At 37.1% G+C, this 26,959-nt stretch overlaps 2 protein-coding genes across 5 annotated transcripts in view; one reads left to right on the plus strand and one right to left on the minus strand.

The window, feature by feature from the left end:
* Positions 1 to 26,959, plus strand: part of LOC114648035 (intersectin-2-like) — a 277,957-nt gene that overhangs the window by 99,910 nt on the left and 151,088 nt on the right. For 3 of the 4 annotated variants that reach the window (XM_051925602.1, XM_028796817.2, XM_028796818.2), the window contains exons 4-9: positions 969 to 1,032; positions 1,602 to 1,765; positions 7,493 to 7,693; positions 14,799 to 14,895; positions 17,493 to 17,635; positions 23,389 to 23,452. In XM_051925602.1, the coding sequence (XP_051781562.1) occupies positions 969 to 1,032; positions 1,602 to 1,765; positions 7,493 to 7,693; positions 14,799 to 14,895; positions 17,493 to 17,635; positions 23,389 to 23,452 (733 nt within the window). The remainder of the gene's footprint in view (positions 1 to 968; positions 1,033 to 1,601; positions 1,766 to 7,492; positions 7,694 to 14,798; positions 14,896 to 17,492; positions 17,636 to 23,388; positions 23,453 to 26,959) is intronic. The other variant, XM_051925601.1, reaches the window with a different exon arrangement.
* The window catches only part of fam228a (family with sequence similarity 228 member A), a 218,345-nt gene that overhangs the window by 16,391 nt on the left and 174,995 nt on the right, over positions 1 to 26,959 (minus strand). The gene's annotated exons all lie outside the window — the stretch shown is intronic.

Below are 26,959 nucleotides of genomic sequence, written 5' to 3' on the forward strand. Positions count from 1 at the left end.
CTTTTGAAAGAGACATTTTTGCAAGCTAACTCATTTTGATAACTCACTGGCAACCTACATTTTCAATATTGCTTCCTGGCTATTCAGTACAATTACACAATTGGGTACAACCATGGTGGTTCATAAGAAAAAAATATTACTTTAAATGAATGAGTTTCAATACTGTTTCAGATTTTCTTGAGAGATGTTCTTTCATATTGTACTTTTCCTCTAAGCAGTTTGGTCGTGATTCTGGCTATAGTAATGGTAGCCGCTTGAGTGAACATCAGTCACACCTGCTTGTCTCTCCTGCTTCTAGGTTGAACTAAACCATAAAATTGGAAAAAAGCAACAAGTCACTTATTTAGATATTAATTGAAGAGGATAGGAGCCCTTAACCTTACCCTTTACCCTTAACTCTGCATAGTGTAGAAGTAATAAATATTTACTTGTTATCTGTTTTGCCCTAAAAACAATCTCATGGTTTCATTACCTGCAGATTATAGTAATTCAGCATTTCTCTGTCATTATAATTTATCAGCAAAGTGCCACAGTGATTTATAATTCTTCATCAGATAGCTCTTTCAAAATACGTATACATATACACTGTATACTATGTGAAATTTGTGTATAAAATGTGTGTGCATAAATATGTATTGTGTATGTTATCAAATAAAAATAATGACTTCCATTTAAAAGCCATTAATTAAGGATGAATGTAGTGGGAAGCTCAAACGTCTCAAAAACTCTTTCAAAGCGCAACTATTAACCTTTTAGAAAAATATCACTGTTAAAAAATACATATTTTACTGGAAGAATTCCATGTCATAATCATATTTTTAAGAAAAAAGTTTTATGTTGTAGTAGAGTGGATGGCATTATTTTTATAAGCTGTGTTTTAAAAGCAAGCACTTCGGCTCAGAATCCATGTCCTGCAATTGTTTATCAGATACATTACTACTTTTTCATTTTGTTATTATATTTTGTAGGTGATCAGGCTCGAAAGTTCTTTTTGCAGTCTGGGCTACCTGAATTGGTACTTGCTGATATATGGTGAGATGTTTGATTTATAAGTATTTTGTTAAACAGGCTGTATTTGAGCCATTGGACAATAATGAATACTGCTATCTTTAATTTATTTATTTTATTTCACCAAATCAAATTCAAATGCTGCTGGAATTGTTGCAACAATTAAAAAGTAACATTGTAAGGTAACATAATTTAGAAATATGTAAGCATGGTGTAAAATAACATACAGGTGTGTTTGGTGACTAAGTTAACTGATATGAAAGTTGGAGTATTTCACATTACTTTTCTTTCTAGAGAATAGAGTTATATGGAATTTATGTATTTGGACTTACTTTGTGCACTTGCTTCAGTTACCACTAGGTAATATGAATGTAGTGTGGCTTGTTGATGGACACTAGTTTCCTGAGTCTATATTAAATCCAGAAATGGCAGGTACATGCCACCTATGCACATGTTTTTGCTGTACAAATCAGCCACATCTGATTCAGTTTAACAATTACAGTAGTTCTCATATAAATGCAAACTTTTTTTGTAACATAGTTTAAAAATTTTTTTTTGATTTTAAAAAGTGACAAGTCCCAATATTTTTGTAGGGCCCTTGCAGATATAAACAAGGATGGAAAAATGGACCAGCAAGAATTTTCAATAGCCATGAAACTCATCAAACTAAAATTGCAAGGTCAGCTCCTGCCTTCAACCCTCCCTCCTGTTATGAAGCAACTTCCAGTACCATCTTCGTTAGTGTCCTCACGCTTTGGTAAATGTTCCATCTACGCTTTGTATTGTTAGCTGCATTTCTTGTGTGATGTATTATATGTGTGGTCTGAATGAATATTCTTGTGAATATATAAAAATATATTTTAGGCAATATTGCCATTTTCATTTAATATTTTACTTGCTGGATAAAAAACAATTTCTAGTGATACTTAGACTTGCCCTTTGGAAAGCTACATTATGACTGTAGGTTTTTGCTATTTCTGGAATATAAACATCCTGTTATTTTTGGCTTGTTTATGTAGTGGATGATCGAGCTGTGAAAAATGTTCAGACAGAAGTTTTGAGTGCTGAGTTCTTTATTTTAGTTTTATAACATTTGTATCTGTAAATGATATTTGGAGTTAGGAGGGGAAAATGAAATACTACTATTGCTATGCAATGACAATGTGAAGAGAAACTAAAGCATTATACTCTGAAGAGTTATTCAGTAATTTTATTATGCTGAATACTTTATAGTATGTTTTCTTTGTATATGAAGTATTTATCATATTTGATTAGTGGAGGCAGCATACTCTCCATAATGTATACATGGTTTTCAGTTTAGGGATAGCTAATTCTGATTTTTTATTCACATAAGATCATGCATAGGAAAACATTTAAAAAGTTGAAAGCACGCATATTCACCTTTTGTCAATACCTGTATCAGTATATGTCTTGCTGGTGTCTGTGAGTATTAACTTTAGTGAAAGATAACAAAAAACCTGCCGATAGAATCACAAAATTGACAGCACTTGTACTGAACCACTATGTAATATGTAGTATGATACAAACCTTTTAGAGTTACAACAGGTGGTTTTCATATTTTCGGTTATTCAAACTGAATTTGTGATCAGGTGGAATCCTTCAGAGTCCACCCTGTTAAGATGGTCAGTTGTCTAAACAACATTTTTGTTGCATACTTGGTAATTATGGCATCTTTTACATCTGTCAAAGTTAACAAAACTTTGTGTTTATATTGGCCAGATATGTGGGTACAGTAATCCCTCCTCCATCGCGGGGTTGCGTTCCAGAGCCACCCGCGAAATAAGAAAATCCGCGAAGTAGAAACCATATGTTTATATGGTTATTGTTATATTGTCATGCTTGGGTCACAGATTTGCGCAGAAACACAGGAGGTTGTAGAGAGACAGGAACGTTATTGAAACACTGCAAACAAACATTTGTCTCTTTTTCAAAAGTTTAAACTGTGCTCCATGACAAGACAGAGATGACAGTTCCGTCTCACAATTAAAAGAATGCAAACATATCTTCCTCTTCAAAGGAGTGTGCGTCAGGAGCAGATCATGTCACAGAGATAGAGAAAAGCAAACAAATCAATAGGGCTGTATGGCTTTTAAGTATGCGAAGCACCGCGGCACAAAGCTGTTGAAGGCGGCAGCTCACACCCCCTCCATCAGGAGCAGGGAGAGAGAGAGAGAGAGACAGAGTTTGTTTTTCAATCAAAAATCAATACGTGCCCTTCGAGCTTTTAAGTATGCGAAGCACCGTGCAGCATGTCGTTTCAGGAAGCAGCTGCACAAAAGATAGCAACGTGAAGATAATCTTTCAGCATTTTTAGACGAGTGTCCGTATCGTCTAGGTGTGCGAACAGCCCCCTTGCTCAATTCCCCTACGTCAGGATCAGAGAAAGTCAGCGCAAGACAGAGAGAAAAGTAAGCTGGGTAGCTTCTCAGCCATCTGCCAATAGCGTCCCTTGTATGAAATCAACTGGGCAAACCAACTGAGGAAGCATGTACCAGAAATTAAAAGACCCATTGTCCGCAGAAATCCGCAAACCAGCAAAAAATCCGCGATATATATTTAAATATGCTTACATATAAAATCCGCGATGGAGTGAAGCCACAAAAGGTGAAGCGCGATATAGCGAGGGATTACTGTATATACTTTGGCTTTATTGAATGCAGTTAAAAAAAAAGAAAAAAACCACAACAAAGCTTTTATTTCAAAATTGCCTATAATTCTGCATGTCTTGTGCCACCCCTAGCACTACCGATTTGAAGTGTTACATTTTACTTTTTTAGAAAAACAACAAGATATAGAAACCAAAATAAAATGTTTGTGAGTGTTTAGTACTATACGTTTAAATTACATTTCTTTATAGCTTGTGAGTACCGTAGATACTCGCGTATTAGTTGATCTCGCAGATAAGTCGAGTGTATTGTTTAAGCCGAAAATTACGAAATTTGTTATGACCCGCGTATAAGTCGAGGGTAAAACTTGACAGCTATCAGAGATAGAGGGCGACAATCAGCTGTTAATGGCGACAAAACTCACTGTCACGTCACAGGCATTCCCTCTGTGCTTGGAGAAATGCTAGACTCGTTGACTTGGCAACTAATCCTTGCGTGTGCGTGAGTTGCGAAATATAAACAAAGGCAAGATGGCGTTGATATGTCACAAGGGAGCGAAGCAAGTGCAGAAAAGAAAACACTCGGCAGACGATGTTTTGCACATTATCGCTGAGTCGGACTGTGATTTTTCAGAATTGGATTTTATTGACAGTGATCAGGAATCGAGCAAGAGAGTGAGAAGCCGGCATCAGCTGATCAGCTGCCAGCTGAACGCATTCGCGCAGCCGATGCAGCTACGGCAAGGTTTGCGTGGGAGGAATACCCAGACATTGATCCGTGGGAGCCAAACTGGCTACCGGACTTCACAAGACAGCATGGCTTGCTGTTGGACACGACATATCACCCGCTGCTGGACTACTTCAGGCTGCTCTCTCCTGATGCTTCTTTTCAGCTACTGTCAGACGAGACAAACAGGTAGACAGAGAAATTTTTTGAATCGCGGGCTGCGCTTACATTGCATTGATAGCATGCGTTGCCTTGGTTCTTTTGATTCCAAATCTGATTGCACGTGGCAGCTAATGGTATGTTTGTTATCCAAAACCTGCAAAAGCTAATGCTCAAATTCAAGTAGTTCACAGTTTAAAGAATTATTTAATGAAATTAGAAAAAAACTAGCACTTAGCAATAGTATTGCTGGCTTCTAATTATTTCAAAGACCATGGGAAACGGCAGATGACCGGTGACTTAACACCGTGAAGCGTTGAGTGTACAGTGTCATTACCCAAATTCTATGGACAATTGTGTTGCCCAGCGGATAAGTCGATTCTGTTTTTTCGAATGAATTTTAAGGCATAAATTTTTTGACTTATACACGAGTATCTACGGTAAGTATTTTATTTATATTACGCCATATAAAGTTTGTGTGACTGCAGGAATTTACTTAAAAATTATATTTTCTCTGCCATAAACTGATGAAATGATCAGAGTATGAAACATGAACAAACAAGTACGTTCACTCATGCTTTTCATAACTCTGTTTTTGCTATAAATTAATTCCTGAAGTCAGAATATTAAAATATAATAAGTCATGAAAATATTTTATATTCGCTTTTACAGGATGTAGTTCCTTGGTAAAAATTATAGTATCCAATTTTTTTTATTTTATTAATTGTAGAACACTAGATCAGATGCACACACAATGTAAAGCTCAAATAAAACACTCCTCTGTATATTGGATTCTTTACTATTATTGCAGCTGCTCCAGTTATAGTAGTTTAGTATATTCATGAAAAGACAAATTATATACTCCTGGTTTCCTCAGTTTTTGCTTCATTAATTTTAAAATACTGATTGGTTCAATTTGCAGTGAAAGAATTAAACACAATCATATTGTTATTTAGAGTTCATAATTGGTGAGGTGGGGAGGCAAGAAAGATGTGTTACCTGTTATATTTTATAGAAAGGATAAGTTTGGTATTTTTCAAATTGAAGTTATTTCTTTACAGTTATGCTATACATGCATTTGCAATGTGAAATTGTGTTCTAAAGTTAATTGCTTTCTATTAAAAAAAAAAAAAAAATCTTGCATGCACAGGCACCTTACATTGTATGCTATAGGGCAAGGAGGAAAAGCTTAAAAACTTACCAAATAGGTCCTTTAATAAGTTATGGGCCTGTAAAAGATGTTTCATTTTAATTTCATCATTAAGCTGTAATATTTAAAAGCATACTTAATGTGCCTGTTACTCATTTGAAATCTGTGTCTTTCGATGCTGTTGACTCTGTATTCAAGAATGCATTATTTTTTTTTTTTTTTAATGGGACAGTGTTTCCATTTGATATGACCTGCAGACATCGGAACTTTGAAGCACTGCGTGGTATATTCCAAAATACCTTTCCCTAAGTAGTTCAGTTTATTGGTGTACTTCTTTATAAATGATGTTTGGAGTATGCTGTATAAAAGGTTCTTCATTAATGCCAGGACATTAAAGGTTTTTGATTAAAATATGTGCAGTAATATATGTTAAATGACAGAATAAAAAAAAACATTAATCAAAGCTTTACCAAATACTTTAATGTTGTACATTTTGTCTTGTACCCTAACTTCATCTTGGCATTCAGTTTTTATGTATATCTCACCTGCTACTCTGTTTTTTGCAAGTGGTATTGAAAAGATTAACGAGTGATAGCACAAACCCAGCCTCTTACAGCAAGTTACATATCAAATCAAAACTACATAAATACTCTGGACTTAAACTCTGCAATAAAGCAATATAGGGTTTCCTGATTTTACCACATGAAAACTTTCTTTTTGCATACTAGATATGTCTTCTTTCAGGTCACTTAGTGTATCATCACAGATTCTTTGATTAATTGGTTTCAGATGTACACAATAAACATTGCTGAGCTCCCTTAAAAATATACATGCAGGTCTTGCACTTTGTATGTTATGACTCAGGCTTAACTTTTCTTTGACTCATTTGTAAGTCGTAAAGGAGATTCATTTAATAAAAAAATCTATGGCTTGTGTTCTTCAGATACTTATGAAAGGAACCTTGGTGTCTAATGGAGTTAGCATGCTGTGGTTCTCACACTAACATGGCATAAAATATGGTACAGTTGATTAAAAACATTTTAAATAGCTGAATGTCATTTTGTTTAATATTCAGTCTACTACTATTACGGCTTTTAAAGTATAATGGAGTATCATTAAGAAAATTGAAGGGGTAATGAAAATGCATACAGTATTTCATTTTCAAAATTGCATACAGGTTTTCATTAGTTTATTCAATAGAATGTAATTTTGTCTCAGTATAATTTTCAGTAATTGTCAGTTACAGTTCAGTTTGACTTGTGACTGTTGTTTGTAAGATGAAAATCTGAACGTCTTGTTGGCAGTGAATTGATTATTCTCATTTCATCTGCTGAGCACATTTGTACATTTTTGCCTTTTGTCAAAGAAACCTACAAATAGCAGTTATTTTATATTGAAATGTAAGTTAAATACATGTGACATGTTATGTTGCTTAACCAGTAGTGCTGTGTGTTGAAAATTTCTCATTTGCCATTTCAGTGTTGAAATTTTCTGTAAAAACATGTATGTTGCAGTATGAATTATGGTTATATTATTGCATACTTGTTTGTGTTCTTGTTTCATTCTTATTTTTACTAATGCATGTTAGTAGTACAATTAAAATTCCAGCTTGGGAGCAGTGTGTGTGCCATTGTTATGAGTTGTTGTTGGTGTTGTATTTTTCCCCTTCTACATATTAGAAAGTATTGATATAAGAAAAATATATATTGAATACTTGAATGTGACCAGAGGTAATTCTGAGTTTTAAGAAAATGTTTTTGGAATAATGGAAAAAAAACCCTATAATTATTGTCATTTTAACGTTTGCCAAAATTAATTTTAGGAATGGGAAGTATGCCAAACCTTTCAATCCTCCCCAGCCTGCCTGTATTTACTCCCCTGGTACCCACATCATCTATGACCTCAGTTACTACCATGCCTTCCTCTGGAATCTCGACCCCTATTGTGCCTTCGATCAGCACACCATCATTGCCAAATGGAACTTCTGGTCTTCTCCTTCCCCTTTCTGTACCTCTTTCTTCAAGTAAGTGTTTGTCCCAGCTTCCTTTTTTGATGCATGGTGATAGCAGCAACAACTGTAACAAGTTTATTATTTTGTAAATGTCTTAAATCTAGTTTCATTTACTAAGAGTCAACTGAGGAAGTGAGAGCTGGTCTTGAAAATACACCTAATGAAAGGAAATACAACAATGTTTTTGCAACCAGTAGCACTTAATTACTTAGCTCAGGAATATGTTATTTTTCTTAATACAATTTAAATTATTTATTAAATTAGTTAACATAATTAAGTATTTCCTGAACTCTGCGCATTAGCTGAAAGTTATATACATCACTTTTATCTTCAATAAAATCCTCCATGTAATCATTTCATACTGACATAATGCAAATTATTTTTTTTAATTGTACACAGTGCAGAATACCATTAATTTATTTCATTTTAAATTTTCTTAAATTTTATAAAATAAATATTTATAAAATATAAATATTTATAATTGCTATTAAATTATCTATTAATCGTTTTGAGATTATGAACAATATTTACTATGCTCCGAATCAAATCATTATAATATGTATGGCCATATAGTAACCAATGTGTGTATATATAAAAAAAAAAAAAAAGCTTCCCTCCTTCTTCTTTTCTGTATTCATTTGAATTTGTTGGTGTTAATACATAAAATAATTATTAATTATTATGATATTAATGATTTACTGATTTTTACCTTTCCTTTTATGAGGATAATCAGTGTATTTTTAATGGTTTTATTAGAGAATATAAAATGATTAGGTTATACTTGAAGCCTCTTTCAAATTTATACCCTTCCATAGCCTAGGCTTTAATGAGGCATACTCATTATATAAAATATACAGTATAGTACATACTATATAGCATAAACTCCTGTTAGGTCTTAATAAATAAAATCATTTTGGGTGAATAGTTATATTTTAAGATTTGACTTGAGAAAGGAAAAGCTTATGCAGGTGCAGAGAGGTTGAGAAAAATTGTTCCACAGTTTGGGAACAGCTACACTAAATGACAAGGGTCCTTCAATAGGCACTTTTGTGCAAAGAACATAAAGAAGACTGGTGTTTGTTTAATCTATTTTAGCACCTTTTAAACTGAATGGGAAATAGTGTTTTTGTTAAGTGAGTGAATTAATTAGTCAACTTTGTATTATATAGATTTTTAAATTTCCTTAACACTAGAATTACCAGAGCCTACGAAAAAACTCGTAGATCCGTGCCACCTTAAATCGCTTCTTAAATCTGTTCCCACCTCTCCGCCATCGTCTTTTATCTTCTAAATGTGTAGATAAAGACAAGCTTGCGAGCTGCCAGCTATTCCATCCCCCCACCAACTTAGAATGTGCACGAACTTCTCCCAGCTCATGCCTTGATTGATTATCTGGAAGTGAAGTGGAGTTTTAGAGTGGAAATAATAGATCGTTATTTGGAACACACACATATCATGTGTGTTTTGTTTCTGCAGTAATCTGTGTAAACGCCTTTTTAAAACAGAAATGTTTTTTATATTCTAGTAGTAAATGACAAAATGTAGGCATAAACTATATAATGTATGACGCCTGAAGTCCAAATATCAAAGAAACACTTTCACGAAAGGTACAAATATAACAGAACAAGTGCACTTTTATTCAGAAATATAACTGCAGAAAAGAAAAAAAGCCGCCTTAGTGTGCGACATTGACACTCATTTACTATGACTGCCGCCGTGGCGCAACAGTATCAGTTGCTGACTGGGAATCAAGAGGTCACGAGTACAGTCCTGCTCGACTTCCTTTTGAGAAGTGATTAATAAATAATTTTATTTATGTAGCACATTTCCCATGCTCATGGTGCTTTTCAGAGTCTCATGAAGAAACGACAGGTATATGTAACGTTGGATACAGATGTTTCATACAGGATATACAAAGGCATTAAATTGAATAAAAGACAATAAACCAGAGTAAAATACTAAATTCAGTACTAAAAGAAAGCCTAGCATATAACATCATTTGTGATATAACACACCGACAAATTATACTGAGCGTCTGGGCCGAGAGGAAGACTAAAAGAGGAGGCAGAATGTCAGGTTAAGTTAAAAGCCTTCCTGAACAGATGAGTTTTAAATTCTTTTTTTAAAGAATGAATGGAGTCAGCAGATCTAAATAAATTAGGGAGGTCATTCCAAAGTCTGGTGCTATAGAGCTAAATGCCCTTTGTAGAGTGCATCTTAGTATAGGGCACAACAAGATTGACAGAATCAGAGGACCTTAGTGGGCAAACAGGAGCATAGTGAATGGAGAAGGTCACTGATGTAGTCCTGTGCGAGGGCATTTAACGCTTTGTAGGTTAATAATAGACTTTTATATTTAACTAGATGAAATACCCAGCGTTGCCCGGAAGAAAAATAAAGTTGTTTTTTTTAATTGTTTGAGAAAAACATGATTAAAAAAAGCACAACTTTAAAAATAAAAATAAATAAACCTGGGTTCGCTTCCCGGGTCCTTCCTGCATGGAGTTTGCATGTTCTCTCCGTGTCTGCGTGAGTTTTCTGCGGTGGGCTGGCGCCCTACCCAGAGTTTGTTTCCTGCCTTGTGCCCTGTGTTGGCTGGGATTGGCTCCAGCAGACCCCTGTGACCCTGTAGTTAGGATATAGCGGGTTGGATAATGGATGGATGGATGGATGGATAAAGACTCACTAATGTGCTTGTCTTGCGGTGTTGTATGTATGTTATCATCCAGTTGACGCTCGGAACCGGCCAACTGTATTTAATTTGAAAAGCAACAGGGGCGCGGTGCTGCTCAAAAATAAAGAATGCTGGCAGTCACCTCCAGTTTGCCCTTGTGTTTTTTTTTTTTAATTGAGAAAAACATAATTAAAAAAGCACAACATTAAAAATAAAAATAAATTAAGAAACAAAGACTCACTAATGTTCTTGTCTTGCGGTGTTGTATGTATGTTATCATCTAGTTGATGCTCAGAACCGGCCAACTCTATTTAACTTGAAAAGCAACAGGGGTGCAGTGCTGCTCAAAAATAAAGAATGCTGGCAGTCGCCTGGTATATACTAATTATGTAAGCAGCACGGGGATCCTAGAAAGTATTTAAATCGTCAGGACTACTCTGGTCATCTCTCTGCTAGAAGGATTCATGTTGCCTAAGTGCTCACATCGTTTGTACATTAGCAGCTAAGCGACTGTCTTTCTTAGGAGGTTCCTTTTGCCGGTGTACTGGCCTCGCTTGCGTATCCTCGGAGCTGGAGCCCTCATCCCGACTCTACGTCTCACTTTCGGGCCGGATAGACATACACACTTCCACGCGTAGAACTCTATTTAATTTCAAAAGTAACAGTGGTGCGGTGGTGCTCAAACATAAAGAATGCTGGCAGTCGCCTCCAGTTCACCCTCTGGTGGTCGTTTCGAATGTCAACTGGATGATGACATGCATACAAGACCACAAGATCACCCCCCCACCCTACCCAGAAGGGGGTGGGTTACGGCGGATTTCACCCTACAGTATTTTTAGTCGACCAACGAGGAACATGTGTACCAAGGTTCATGAAAATCCCTCCAGCCGTTCGGACGTGATGCTGGAACATATATATACACATTGACTTTTTTATAAAATACATATATATAAAATACATAATACTGTATGTGTATATATAAATATATAAATATGATTCTGTAAGACATGGGGAGCTAGTGGCGGCGAAGCAGAATGGGTATTATGTGCTCGCTGTTGCTAGTCCGTGTTAGGACCCTTGCAGCAGAGTTTTTAATCAACTAGAGCTGTGATATAAGATTAGTAGATAAGTATAGCCAGTAGGGAATTACAATAATCAGTGCGGGATCTGATAAAAGCACGGACAAGTTTCTCAGCATTAGAAAAGAAGAGGAATGAGCGAACACAGGATATGATAAAGAGGTGAAAGTAGGAAAGTTTCTTAATGTGGTTTATATGGGTGGAATAAGAAAGGGAGGAATCAAAAATGACTCCCATCCATCCATCCATCCATTTTCCAACCCGCTGAATCCGAACACAGGGTCACGGGGGTCTGCTGGAGCCAATCCCAGCCAACACAGGGCACAAGGCAGGAACCAATCCCGGGCAGGGTGCCAACCCACCGCAGAAAATGACTCCCAAGATTTCTGAAAAAGGTCTGATGAGTTCACCATCAAGAGTCACTGAGAAGGAGCTCATTTTCTTAAGTTGCACTTTAGGGCCAATTTGCAGGAGCTCAGTTTTGTTGCAATTTAATTTTAAAGAGTTCTGCACTATCCAGGTTTTAATTTCACTATGGCAAGGTGTGAGCTGAGAAAACCCTGATGAAGTTTCACTTTTAACACTGAAATACAGTAGAGTTAATTATCATCTGCATAAAAATGATAACCCAGTCCATAGCTATGAATGATATGGCCAATTGTAAGCATATTAATACAAAAGAGCAGAGGGCATAGGACAAAGCCCTGAGGAAACCCTTTTGTGACCATTGCTGAGCTGGATCTGCTGTTGCCAAGACTAACAAATTCTTGCCTGTCAGCCAGAAAGGACTTAAACCACTGGAGGGCAGTGCCAGAGATACCCAGCATGTTCTCCATTCTGGACAGTAGAATGTCATGTCTGACATCGTCAAATTCTACAATAAAATCAAAGAAAGTTAATATGCTGGTTTGTCCAGAATCTGCTGCCATAAGCAAATCATTAGTTACTCGAAGCAGAGCAGTTTCACAGCTGTGCTGTGCCCTGAAACCAGACTGAAAACGGTTCCATCAAATTATTAGACGTTAGGTAATTGGTGATTTGGGAGGCTACAACACGCTCAAGAACTTTTGACAGAAAAGACAAGTGAGAAATAGGCCGAAAATGAAGATTCTCATTATCAAGACTAGAGTTTTAACAGTAGGGGTTACAGAATCAATTTTAAAAGAGTCTGACACAAAGTCAGTGTCAAGGGATATATTTATTATTGTCGTAACAATTGGGATTATGGCACAAATGTAGGATTTAAGATATGTTGTGGAGATGGTTTCCAGTACACAGGTAGTGGGCCTCATCTTGCAAAGCAGGTCTTAAACAAATGCAGGTGTGACTGGTGAAAATTTAGAAAAAAAGCTGGATGAATTGGGAAGAGAGAGAAAGATATAAATGGATGATGGATTTATGTTAGTAAATAATTTAGATCATTCATTTTATTGCGAATAAAGTGTAGGAATTTTTCACAGACATTAGTAGAGGAGGTAATTGGGCCAGATGCAGGTTAAAGTATTTTATTAACTACAGAGAACAAAACCCTTGGGTTATCATGGCCACTTTCTATTATTCTGCCATAATGTGAGTTCTTGGCTGAAGTTAGTGCATCCCTGTAAGCCATTTAACAGTCAGAGAAAACCTGGATATGCACATTGAAGCCAGTCTTACATGACATTCTCTCAAGGCGTCAGCCAGCTGCTTTCATAAATTGTAATTCTGAATTGTCCCATGGAGCTGAGAGCTTAAGGGATACCTTATTATGCTTTCAAGGAGCTGTTTTTATCTAGTGTTGAAAGAAGGGCTGTGTTATTCTGATTAACTAGACTCTCTAGTGTTGATGGAATAGATGAAGACAAAAAATGATCAGAAATGGAACTAGCAAGGTTAGAAGGACAGATATTTTTAAGGTTAAAATATGTAATCAAATTTTGCATATAATTAATACTATTCCAATATATATATTCAGGATGAAGTGAGACTAAAAATGAAATCTGTATGCTGTTGTGAAAATTTAAGAGAGCTTTGCTTATTGTGCAGGAAATTCTATATATTTCAGACAGTGATTTTGTGGTTTTACGTAAGCTGTTTTTAAGCTTGCTATTTAAACAATTGTTGTTAAAAGTGTGGCTGCAGCGTATTTAAGAAAAATAATTATATATAATATTAATTTGTGATTTGTTTTATTTAATTACTTTTAAGGAAAAGAAATTGTTATAAAATTCTTACAGAAATATAAATTGTATCCAGCAGGGAGTGCTGTCTCCAACAATGGACCAGATTCAGTGCTGGGATCCTGACTGTGGAGGTCATTTTCCTGTAGAACCACCTCAAAGGCACAACAGTAACAAAACAACCAAAATCACAACACAAATAAATCAATTCATAAATGACTTTGTAGTTGGCTCGTATTAAAGAATCTTCCATCATAAAAGTTGAAAGAGGTGAATGCAGCATTTAGCTATGGGCTCTGACTGTTATCTTCTCTAGATGTTGTCGGATTGTGCAGAAGAGAGCTGTACCTCAAACGCTTCAGGGTTAAGCAGTTCACCAGCTAAGATGCTCTGGCATGTCCCAATTCCCTTGATTGTGGGGTTTCAAATGCATGTGTTGTAACACTTTTTGTAACCTTTAAATTATACTGTTTTGCTATAGTAAACCATTCAGTGCCTAACTAGGAGCTGCACCAGGCCCATGCTATAAAATCTCTGGAAACAATGACCTTATCAGAGTTTCTCTTAGCATAACCCAAGAAATATTTTTTCACAGTGTAATAATGAAAACAAAAGCAAGGATCTACCGTGTAATGAAATGCTAAGATCTGGGTGCTTGTCCAGTTCCTCAGAGTAGTCTGATTGGTCAGTTTAGCTTCGGTGACACGGTTGAAGGAAGAAGTGCAGATTTGAGACACATGAGACAGAGTAAAAAGGTGTACAGGGTAAGCTGAGAATCACCTTCTGAGACAAGAAGTATAAAAATAGACAGGCGATGAGATAGACATCTTGTAATGACAGAGTCTGAGAAGTAAGCTTTTCAGGAAATGCGCTTGAGAAAGACAGTAGGTCAAGACAGGAAAGGCGCCGAAGGTACATGTAGGGCTATAGATATGAAGTACTGTATTTTAAAATGTATAGATAACATGGCTAGTATATAATACAAAAGAAAAGCAGACAATATACTATAAAATAGTAAGCAAAAATGTACATGAAAGAATAGTACTTTATCAGCAGGTTGTATGAGTGCAAAGCTTATATAATCAACAGAACCCAGTGATGCATTGAATATTAATTTACCTTCATGGCTGCCCACACAAATAAAGCTTTAAAATTGTTAATCTAAAGAAAATGTCTTGAAGTATTCTTCCTTTATTTTCTTTTAGCTTTGACACCAGCTGGCTCCTTGTCATCATCATATCTTGGATTTGGAAATATAGGCATGCAAAAAGCACAGTCTTTGATTGATTTGGGATCTAGTAGGTAAGTTTTATAAATGGTGTGAATTGGACACAACTTGAGCATTAAGTCGTCTTGGTTGTTCTGTCACGTAGACATGTATGCCAAAATGCAAAATATTTGTAGTTGAAATGCAAGGGAAAAGTAGCTGACCCATCCCTATACCCATAGTACTGTATACGCTCTCCCTTAATGTAGTGTGGAAGTTTTAATCTAATTACCCCAGGTTTGAGAATGCAGTACAAGTTATTTATAACTGACAGTCTAATTTCTAGCACTTTACATTACAGGTGCCAATTTAAATATTAAAAATATATTATGGTCAGTTATCAGGTAATTGATTCAGATATCATACTGTACATATTCTTGGCATGGGTTTTTCATCTTTCAAAATGGGCCTGTGTTTTATAATAGTGTTTTCCTAATTTCATCCAGTGTTGATCCCTGTCTTGTGCTTGGTGCTGCTGTCACCTGCCCTGAATTGGATTAAGCTAATTTGTCACATTATATTGTTGAAAGTTATCCTAACTAAATGTACTGTGTCTGTAATTGTAAGGATATGGTAGGTTTGGCATATGAAAGTAATGAGATGCCATTCCTTTTAAATATTCTGAGTATTTCCAAGTTAAGGCTAATATATAATCTTCTACAAAACCAGATGAGGGCTACATCTCAGATACGTTTGTAGTAGTATCCTCTTTAATAAAACCCCGGTGTGCGTCCAGTGTCCGTGTGTGTGTGTCTTCTGGTGAAGTGTGCATGCGCGGGGCACGGTGCGATGCTTTCAAAGCAGATGCTTCAAAGGCCGCCTGACGCGTCACACAAGACAGAGAGGGCGGGACCTATAAAATATCGCGCAGTCGATCCAATCGAATTCTGGTAAATGAGGTAAGACCTAAAACAGAAAACACGAAAAATCCAATCGGATACTGAGATGCAGAGACCAGCTTCCCCATTGTTGTGCAAGTGTTCACTCTGAGGATGTCAGATTTGCGTTTAAGAAGCTTGGCCCGGTAAAGTGTAAAGTGTTGGTCGTTGAAGGGGTTTTCCTAAATATACGAATTTTCATGATATTACAATACGATGACTTTTAAAAGTGGATCTATTTTCGCGCACATTACATCAGTTGCTGGGGAGAATCTGCTGATTGCCCACTGTTGTGACAGAAAATTAAATGCATATTACGGACAGCAAAGCCAGCATTACTGTCAGAAAATTACAGGCATTTTACGGAAAAAATTTAATGAGGTAAAAGGTCCCTTGCCATTTAATATACAGTAATCCCTCCTCGATCGCAGGGGTTGCGTTCCAGAACCCCCCGTGAAAGGTGAAAATCCGCGAAGTAGAAACCATGTTTATATGGTTATTTTTATATTGTCATGCTTGGGTCACAGATTTGCACAGAAACACAGGAAGTTGTAGAGAGACAGGAACTTTATTCAAACACTGCAAACAAATATTTGTCTCTTTTTCAAAAGTTTAAACTGTGCTCCATGACAAGACAGAGATGACAGTTCTGTCTCACAATTAAAAGAATGCAAACATATCTTCCTCTTCAAAGGAGTGCGCGTCAGGAGCAGAGAATGTCAGAGAGAGAAAGAAAAGCAAACAAATCAATAGGGCTGTTTGGCTTTTAAGTATGCGAAGCACCGCCTTATAAAGCAGTTGCAATGAAGGCAGCAGCTCACACCCCCTCTGTCAGGAGCAGAGAATGTCAGAGAGAGAGAGAGAGAGACAGATAAAAACAAACAATCAAAAATCAAGACATGCCCTTCGAGCTTTTAAGTATGCGAAGCACCGTGCAGCATGTCGCTTCACAAAGCAGCTGCACAGAAGGGAGCAACGTGAAGGTAATCTCAGCATTTTTAGATGAGAGTCCGTATCGTCTAGGTGTGCGAATAGCCCCCCTGCTCACACCCCCTCCATCAGGAGCAGAGAATGTCAGAGCGAGAGAGAAAAGTAAGTTGGGTAGCTTCTCAGCCATCTGCCAATAGCGTCCCTTGTATGAAATCAACTGGGCAAACCAACTGAGGAAGCATGTACCAGAAATTAAAAGACCCATTGTCCGCAGAAATCCGCGAACAAGCAAAAAATCCGCGATATATATTTAAATATGCTTACATATAAAATCTGCGATAGAGTGAAGCCGCGAAAGGCAAAGCGCGATATAGCGAGGGATTACTGTAGACTGTTACTACTAATGTGTATGGACTACTGTTCTAGTGCTCGTTATTGTAACAGGCTTAATGTATATTATTAGCATAATAGGTAAATATTAATTAGTAGGCTAGGCTGAACAGCCAGGAATGTAACATTACAAACTTCACTTCATTCCAGTTTCCTGGTCCATTTTGCAGAAACCAGTCAAACTGAAGTTATTTTCACTATTTATGAAGGCAAGGAAAACTTCCTTTGCATGAGTGTTTCTCAATATCACATGGATATTAACCTGCAGACAGTTGTAACGTGATATTTATATCAGATAAGTGTGATTTACATATTTTATTACTATTAAGTTGTTTGCATGGTTGACTTGTGTGAAATGGTATTGTTTGATAAAGCAGCAGCATACAAATACGGGTACAAATACGCTTTTAATATTAATTTTTTTTCTCCCTTAGTTCTAATTCTTCTTCATCGACATCTCTTGCCGGAAGCTCACCCAAGACAGGATCCACTGATTGGTCAGTGCCCCCGTCCTCTAGACTGAAATATAGACAGTTGTTCAATACACTTGACAAATCCATGAGTGGCTACCTGTCTGGTGGGTATTCTGTGGCTTTGCAATCTTTATACTTGCTTTTAAAACTTTCATCTATCTACATGGCTGCGGTTATTTTGTATGCCAGAAAAATCTATAGTACATATCCTGAAACTCCTGCATATTTTATCATTTGTGGAATGGTGACCTAACACCAAATACTAATTTATCAAAAAACAAACAAAAACACACAAACTGAATTTGCTGCAGCGGCAGAGTAATCTTGGCTTCAGTCCCTGTTGTTGTTCTCTTGTGATATAAGTTGCTTACGTCTTCTGGGAGGAATTTTCCTTCATCTTTATTCAGAAGTGATTTACTGTACCTTTGTGTTTGGGTTTGATTTATTTGTTTCCTACTTCAAGTCCACTGGTTCAAAACATGTTTGTGGGTTTTTTTAAACCAATCTAATGTGTATTTGCTTGTATTTTGGACGATAATTGCAGGATTTATTTTTAGTTCAGATTCAGTTTTAACATTAATTTCTACTCGGGTATTCTGTGATTTACTGTGAAATTCATAGTATACTGAAAAACATTTTTCTCAGGCTAAATATTAACGAAGCAGCCCAAAGCCATAATACTCTAACCACTTTAGAAAATGATGCTTGGCCCAACCTGGCATTGAAACTTTCACATGGGGGGAAGCTTGTGTGTATCAGTAATATTTAGAGCTATGCTGTCAATGAATCTGTGAACCTTGTGATAGATTGGTCTCTAGGGAGGGCTCAGGTAAAGTATGATCCATAATTTCATCCATCCATCCATCCATCCATTGTCCAACCCGCTGAATCCGAACACAGGGTCACGGGGGTCTGCTGGAGCCAATCCCAGCCAACACAGGGCACAAGGCAGGAACCAATCCTGGGCAGGGTGCCAACCCACCGCAGGACACACACAAACACACCAAGCACACACTAGGGCCAATTTAGAATCGCCAATCCACCTAACCTGCATGTCTTTGGAATGTGGGAGGAAACCGGAGCGCCCGGAGGAAACCCACGCAGACACGGGGAGAACATGCAAACTCCACGCAGGGAGGACCCGGGAATCGAACCCAGGTCCCCAGATCTCCCAACTGCGAGGCAGCAGCGCTACCCACTGCGCCACCGTGCCGCCCCTTGATCCATAATTTGAACCTTGTTAATACTCTCATTAAATCTGAGAGAATCAGGCATAGGTGTGGTTTTTGCTGGTGAATGTCTTTTGGCCCAAACAAAAATGCGGAGCCACTGTGTTGGCTCACTACCCACATGATGAAGGCCATTGTGAGTTGAATGACAGGCAATAGTAAACTCAGGCATATTAGACTATTGCAATGGAAACTGGCTCTTAGTTCATGGAAGTTAACTTTCAGGAGCAAGAACTTGTACATTGGCTCTCAAACCAAAGTTTTTGTTTATGGGTGGTCTGTATCTGCCTTTCTGGAGTTACCCTGTGGGAGAGACCATTTGTGGATCTGTGGAGTCTCACAAGTACTCATGCTGGTGGTCATATAACTGAAGTTTGTTCTGGTGGATGCGAAGATCTCCTGAATGTGACTTTGATCTCCAGAGAGGAAAACTTTACTATTGATTGCATGTATATATCTGACGCCTAGCGGGGACTTTAATACTCACGTGGGCAATGATTAAGATACCTGTAAAAGAATGAATGGAATTAATGGTCTACTTGTTCTGTATTCTACCTGTGAATTATTATTGGATTACTGTACTAATCATGGATTGAATGTAACAAATAACTGTACTTGAACGCAAGTCTGCTAGCAAGTGCACCTAGTTTCCATGTACCTTGGGCTAAAGATCAGTAATCAACTTTGTAATCATATTGTCTCATCTGATTTACCCAAGTACAGAGAGAGGTGATGAGTTGTCAACTGACCAAGAATAGACTATAAAAGATGAAACCACTGGATATCGTAGGGGAGTTTTAGCTTTATGTGGTGTGTACAGTGAGAGCATTTTCTTGGTATTAGTAGATTTGGGTGGTGTACCTCATTTGTTTTAATTCCCAAGAGAGAACTCCTTGATAACCTACACCTTTGTAGATCAGTGTCAAAGTCAAGAGGAGGGTTCCATCCTTGCATTGGAACTATAGACTAATCCTTTGCCTACATGTGCTTTGTGGATGTGGAGAAGCTTATATGACCATGTACCCTGTTGCATCTTGCTAAGCATACTATTAGAGTATGAGTTCTGAAGCCACTCCTGTGTGCTATTGGGTCCTTGTGTTAGGAGAGTTGGGCTTGCAAAATTTGTATTAGGTCACAACCTATTAGAATCAGCATTGATCTCCATCTTCTCTAATCTTCTGCTCAAGATAATAACATTTTGCTAAGTATTTGAAAATGTCCAATTTGGAAAACTATGGGATATATCTCACTGTTTGCAATTATGATCTCCTTTTGGCCTTATCATACAGTGATCTTTAGTGCACACAGAAATAAGTTCACATACAGTGGAACCTCGGGTCACGACCATAATTCATTCCAAAACTCTGGTCGCAACCCTATTTGGTCGTGACTCGATGTAATTTCCCCCATAAGATTGTATGTAAACACAATTAATCCGTTCCGGACCATACAAACTGTATGTAAATATATATATTTTTTTAACATTTTTAAGCACAAAAATAGTTAATTATACCATAGAATGCACTGTGTAATAGTAAACTAAATGTAAAAAATTGAATAACACTGAGAAAACCTTGAACAGAGAAAACTAACATTGCAAGAGTTCACGCTATAGCCTTACGAGCCGCTCACCGCAAACCCTTTTTTTTTAATGAGTTTTAAGCACAGGGAAAAAAATAAACATTTGAAAAATCCGTAATTTATACAAAAACAACCAAGAAAGTAACATTGCAGGAGTTCACGCTATAGCCTTACGGACAGCTCGCTGTAAACACTTTTTTTCAATGAGTTTTAAGCACAGGGAAAAAAATGAACATTTGAAAAATCCTTAATTTATACAAAAACTTACCATAAACAACCAAGAAAACTAACCTTTCATGAGTCGAGTTTTGGCATGAAGGAAGTGAGGAGGAACTGGGTGGCGAGGAGATTACAGTTTTGAGGTAAAGTCTGTGATGATTTGGGTTTGCTGCATGCTCTCATCTCTCTTCCGGGAGCCCTTAAACCCGTCACCGTTGGTAATGTTACCGATGAGCACGACAGTGAGGCACTACAGTGGAGCAAGGGGTGGTGCAAAAAGTGCCAAGTGCTTTTATGAAATTCAACAAAACAACAATCAAAAACAAAGTCCAAATTAAATAAAGTGCACTGCTTTCAGAATCCTTCAATAAATAAATAAACCCATAAAAACAGAAGTGGAGGTTAAAATCCAATAGAAAAAAGTCTTCATTAAATATGAGGTTAAAACAATGCTGGAAGCAGTCTTTTTAAAAACAAGCCTGGTGCATTCTTTAACTGGTGACCCCCCTGCTTCTCCCTATCCAGGCTTCTCAACAGGGGAGCCACTCTACCTGCAGCTGTCCTTCCTTCTTCCTTCTGGTCTGGAGGCCTCCCAATCCCTGGCTTCGGTCGCACACTCTCCAAACCGAGACTTGGTTTCCCTGGCAACCAGGACGCCAACGTCAGGGAATTCGCTGCCCAAGCCTCACGACTGCCGCTGCCTTCTCGGCCTTATGCGGCCAGCCGTCATTCTTCTTCTGGTCACTCCAACTCCTTGATCGCTCAGCTGGAGCGACCGCTTCCTTCTCCCCCACCGAGTGTCGGCCAAACACCCCTGCTTGGGCTCACTGTCCAGCTGCCTGCCTGCGAGCACGCACTCGCTCACACCGGTTCTTTCCACACTGCTTCCTGCTTACTTCCTCACTCCGCAACCTCCGCCTTTCTTTTATTTTCCCTCCCTTTAGCCGCCTTGCGCTTCTATTTATGAAAAGGACGTGGCAGCTGTAGCAATCAGCAGCCCCGGGACCAATTGCGGATGTGGACGGTTTCCCACCTGTGCCTTAGGTGAGAAACGCCCACACCACGAATTCCCCTGGAACTGCTTCAGCCAGTCAACCACCACGCCCCCCTCGCTAAGCTGCAAGCGCGGTGATTATTTATTTAAAACTGGCCCCTTGATGTGAGCTATGGACCCGCTATACCACAAAGTCCCTCTGCGCAATGCACATCTGACTGAGAACAATGTACTGTACAGGGAGAGACTGAACACATGCGAGTCACCGGCGCGTACGAACCGGAAGGGAAAGGAAACTGGCTTGTTCGTCACCCGAGTGTGTGGTTGTGAACAGATGCAAAGCTTTGGCGAACTTTTTGGTGGTAACCCGATTTGTACATGTTACGAGACGTTCGTGACCCGAGGTTCCACTGTATGTGTTTGGTACAGTTATCAACGAGAAGTAGTACCTTGAAATCTGAGTTCTTGGTCTTCTTCCATTGTGGAATGCCTATAGGTAAGAGGTGAGAAGTTGCTTCAATATTGGGGAGAGAACACATGACCTTGTAAGACTTCTGTGCTGAATTTTTTTTTAATGAGAGTTAGATTAACAATCCGGTCTGTAAATTCCATAATCAGAAGTTGCGGCTGAATAGTTTTGAATACACTGCAATAACCTATAAAGAAAAAACAATCTAAACTGAGTGCATTAAATAACACTGAGCAGGGGTGCTATTCATCCTAAAAGTAATGTAGCCACTGTTGCCTCTAGCAACCTTTGTTTCAGAACCACTTAAAGATACTCTGAACTAGCACAGTTAGTCTAGCCTTCTGTGAAATGTTAAGCTACCCTTTTATAGTTCAGGAGATCAGACTATTGTCTCTGTTCTACAGGCAGCACAGGTTAAGATTTAAAGCACCTTGTATCACCAGTGTTATAGTTCATCTGTACTCTATGCATGAAATACATTTAAACCTGCACCTTACTTTTTGTTTTAATATTGGTCCTGCACAATCCCAGCATTTCATCTATAAATGTACCTTTTTCCCGCTGCTGATGTCTCCTGTTGATTTATCTAGAACTTGCTTATCAGACTCCTGATAGTGTATTGTTCTTGTAAAGACGTGTTCATGTTTTTTGAGGAGCATGTAATCTCAGCCTTCTGGCTCAAGTTTCTTAAAGAGACTTGATAAATTTACAGGTGCAAGTGACTGACACTTTGTCATTTTTATTGTGGCTGAATACAGAGCTTCAAATGCATCTTTGTATTTTATTTAAAGTTCAGATGTATTTTCATGTGTACATAATTCAGTTAAATTCTTACTTGTATGTCTCTCACAGACATGTACAGTGCTAACAAAATACAGGGAATACAAATGCAGATAGTAAATACAACATCATGCATTAAATGCAGCCTCTAACTATAGATATACTGTAAAAGAAACTGTCATGCAGTTATCGGTATGTGTTGGCTGTGAATAGTTTTAAAACATGAGAATAAAAAATGTCAATAACGCTGTAATGCAAGTTCTCTCTTCTTTTACTTTGGTTTTAAGCAATACAAAATGTTCAATAAGCAACAGCTTTTCAGATTTGTTCAGATTGTTTAAGAAAAGGTCATTTTTCATTTGCCATTCTAAAAGATCCTTTTATCTGAGACATGCACCTAAGCGAGGGAATATTGTATAAATATTTTTACTTATTTGAACATTTTCATATTTTTATAAAGGCATGTGATGTGTTGTAAATTATATACAGATCTGTGATTATTAGATTTTCTTTATAACAAAATAAATTTCTTCTCAATGAGATAATACCTCATTTATTTCTGTCATATTGTTTTTACTCCATAAGGCTCACAAGCCAGGAATGCTCTTCTGATGTCAAATCTTACCCAGACCCAGCTGGCTACAATCTGGTAGGTTTTATTCATTTTAGTCTGTCCGTTGAAGTCCTTTAATATGAAGAGTAAGGTTAGGCACAGGGAACAATGTTAGCAACTTCATTCTTTAGAGCAGATTCTAGTTTCAATAGTTTTATTTTATAAAGCTGTATTTTAAATTCATGTTATAGACTACCGTATGCGAGGATATAGCTCTTGTAGCAGGCAGCTTTGAGTTAATTTCCTTTACTTTATATTTATTTAATCAATATTTAAAACCAAATGCTTTAGTTAAAGTAATGCCAGGTCTACAATAATCAACAATTAAATTGATATTAAATACTAAACTTATTGCATTATTATTATATGGTTAAAAATTGTTTCTATTATACAATATAGCAATTTATAGTTCTAATCAAATTCTAAATTTATTTTTGTTTTCTTGATTGATCACAAGACTATATTTTAAAGGTTTAGTGTGTAATCATTTACTAGGCTAGTTAATACTTTTCCTCATTCAGTTTAGTTCCCACATATTAGAAAATGGGACACATTATAGATGAGTATTTATCATATTAGTTTAATTGAATTAAAATTATTCTATTTTTACAAAAACTGTTTTCAACAAAGACATAACTCTTGTTTACCTTTGTATCAGTAATGGTATTCTAAATGTTTAATTCCATTAAGAACAAGTATAGCTAAATACAGTGTAATTAAATGCAAGGTACTTCTTTACTTCTTTAATTCTTTTTGTGGCAAAAACTTCCAGGCATGCATTATTGAAACACATTATAAATTTTTGTATAGTGAAAATACTTTGTCATGCTAGTTTAGTATATTGTAGTTTACAGAAAGACTAAATACAAATACAAACATATCACAAAATATAACACAATGTTATCTACTTGTTCCATTATTTGCACTTTATATTTGATAGGAAAAGCCCATTCTTAAAAGATTCTTGATCTAAAAAAGTATTTTATCCTTTAATTCTGCATTGAAAAATGTTTATAGTAATGAAGCTTTGAAATTTGTTTTGAAAAACATTATTAACAGTGTCTGTTTTTTTGTAAATTTGTAATACAGTATATTCTTTTCCAACATTAAATAACAGTTTCAGTTGTGAATCAGATTATTGTTAATCAATGATAAAATAGCTTTTTTTGTGATTTTTTTTTTTTTTTTTTTTTTTTTTTTATAGAGAGCAGCCTCACAAGGCTTTTTAGAAAAAATAGTTGATACTTTTGTGTGTGTGATTTTTTTTTTTTTTTTTTTTTTATATTTAGTATAGGCTGGTTTAGAAGGCTTTCTGACTGTTATAAAGAATTTGTTGTGGGAAATAATCAGACAACATGTTTCTAGTCTATCAATTATCTTTTGGGCCATATGGTTGGAAAGTATGTAGGCAATGTTTTTTTTTTGTTTAGCGAAAGTTGAGGAATACAGCAGAAAGTTCACAAATACTGTAGTTCATATAATAGTGTTTTGAATATAAAATATTAGTGTTAACCCTTTTACAGGTTAAATTTGCAAAGTAAATGCAGCTGATGTATTTTGATTGTTTTGAGTTATAGCTTACATGAAAGTAAGAAAATGAAAAAAACACTGATATCAATTTTACAATTTTTTGGTAATTTAGCATTCATGTGCTTTATTCTTCTCCTCAGAACAAGATCTAAAAATCATTCCAATTGGCAGGTGTACCCTCACAAAAATTATAAGATGGCTACATCTTTTTTTTTCTGTTGGGCAATTTTTCTCAATAATATTGTTTTTGATTATTTAGTACAATCTAAAAAATTAATTACTTGTGAAAAAATATTAAGCACAAGCAATTGTTTCATCCTTATGGATTCCAAATTAACCTTCTGAGCATTAGACCCGAGTGTTACTTGGGCTGCGAAAACAATGCTAAAAGCATTAGTCCCAAGTGTCACTCGGACAACTGTACAGATGCATCCTGCGTAAGTGTTAGAAACGAGAATCACTCAGGCTTTAAAAGTGCTGTCAGTGGTGCCCTTCTTTGGAGAAATTACGTCTGAGTATAGGTTTTCACTAATTATGAACTAAACTGCACCTTACCAACAATGAAGACTTTGATGAGAATACCCATTCAGGACCTAAACTGAAGAAAATGTGGGAGATATACCAGGCCATTGTAGCAAAATTTTGGAGGATTTACAATCTGGACTGTGATGTCAGCATAGATGAAAGTCTCATGGCTTATAAGGATAGTCATGGATACAGTACATTATAGATAGATAGATAGATACTTTATATCAAAAAGAGTAAGATTTGGCATAAAGTTTTATGAGCGTTGTGAATCTAAAATGTGATAGATTTGGAATTCGGTTTTGTACACAGAGAAAGGGACAATGTTTGATCCAAAATACAATCAGTACGGTGTTGCTATGTCATTGGTGCTGACTTTGATAGATGCTCTGCTGGATCAAGGTTACTGTGTAACCATAGATAATTTGTATACTTCACCAGAGCTATTTGGCATCTTGCTGCAAAGAAAGACTGACGCGTATGGAACTGTGCGTCCCAACTGTCGTGGCATGCCTGAAGACTTTGGCTGAGCTAAATTAGTGAGTTGCAGTAGTAGCTTGGCAAAAGGGTAAAGTGCTTGCGCTCAGATGGAAAGAAAAGAAAGACATTGGTCTTCATAGCACCGTACATAATGTAGCTACAGTGACTGTACAGGCAAAAGGCAACAAGCAGGTTACGAAGCCTTGTGCTGTGGTCGACTACAATAGCACGATGGGTGGCATAGATCGTGCGGATCAAGAATTTACTTTCTTTCCTGTTATGCGGAGGCAACAAATGAAATACCAAAAAATGATATTCAAAGTCACTGTCTCCAATGGCCACTTCCAACTCCTTGTAGCAGTGCACAAACTTGTCGATATGGCTAAGTGGTCTTCTTTCCCACTTCAGTCTTGCAGTGGGTGTTGAGGGCACATTAGCAAGGCTTGGGAGTGCTGTGTTGTCAGATGGCACATCAGGGATGTTGTGTGCTGCACTGGCAGGTGGCACAACTGGGATGTTAAGTGCTGTGCTATTCTTTGGTGCAGCAGATGTGTTCAACACTGGTCAGCTCTAGCAAATGGGCAAACCTCCTGGTGTGGCAATGCAGATGTACTGGTTTCTTTGCTGCTTTTGTTTACTGAAGTGGTGCTGCAAACTGCGTCCAGGCCTGGATCTCAGCTTTCTTTGATGCACTCCTTTCACTGCCACTTCACCATACCTCAATGATGTGGTGGAATAGTGCATGTGGAATGTATTCATCTTTTACAAACAAAAAGCTGGTGAAACTGTATCTCATGCAAACTTTACATGCCAGCTTGTAGAACAAGTCATTGCTGCACATCCATAGTCCACAGTACCGCTAAAGAGGGACTCGGTCAACCCAGCACATCGTGGATCAATCCAGAGTGTCTTATTAGTTGAAATTTTATTAATTATATACCCTCAACAGAAAACAAAACAGAATCCAACATATGCCTGTGCAGCGTGCTGTTCAAAAACTAATAAATC

The sequence above is a fragment of the Erpetoichthys calabaricus genome, chromosome 3 (genome assembly GCF_900747795.2).
Source record: "Erpetoichthys calabaricus chromosome 3, fErpCal1.3, whole genome shotgun sequence".
In the NCBI taxonomy this organism is placed as follows: domain Eukaryota; kingdom Metazoa; phylum Chordata; class Cladistia; order Polypteriformes; family Polypteridae; genus Erpetoichthys; species Erpetoichthys calabaricus.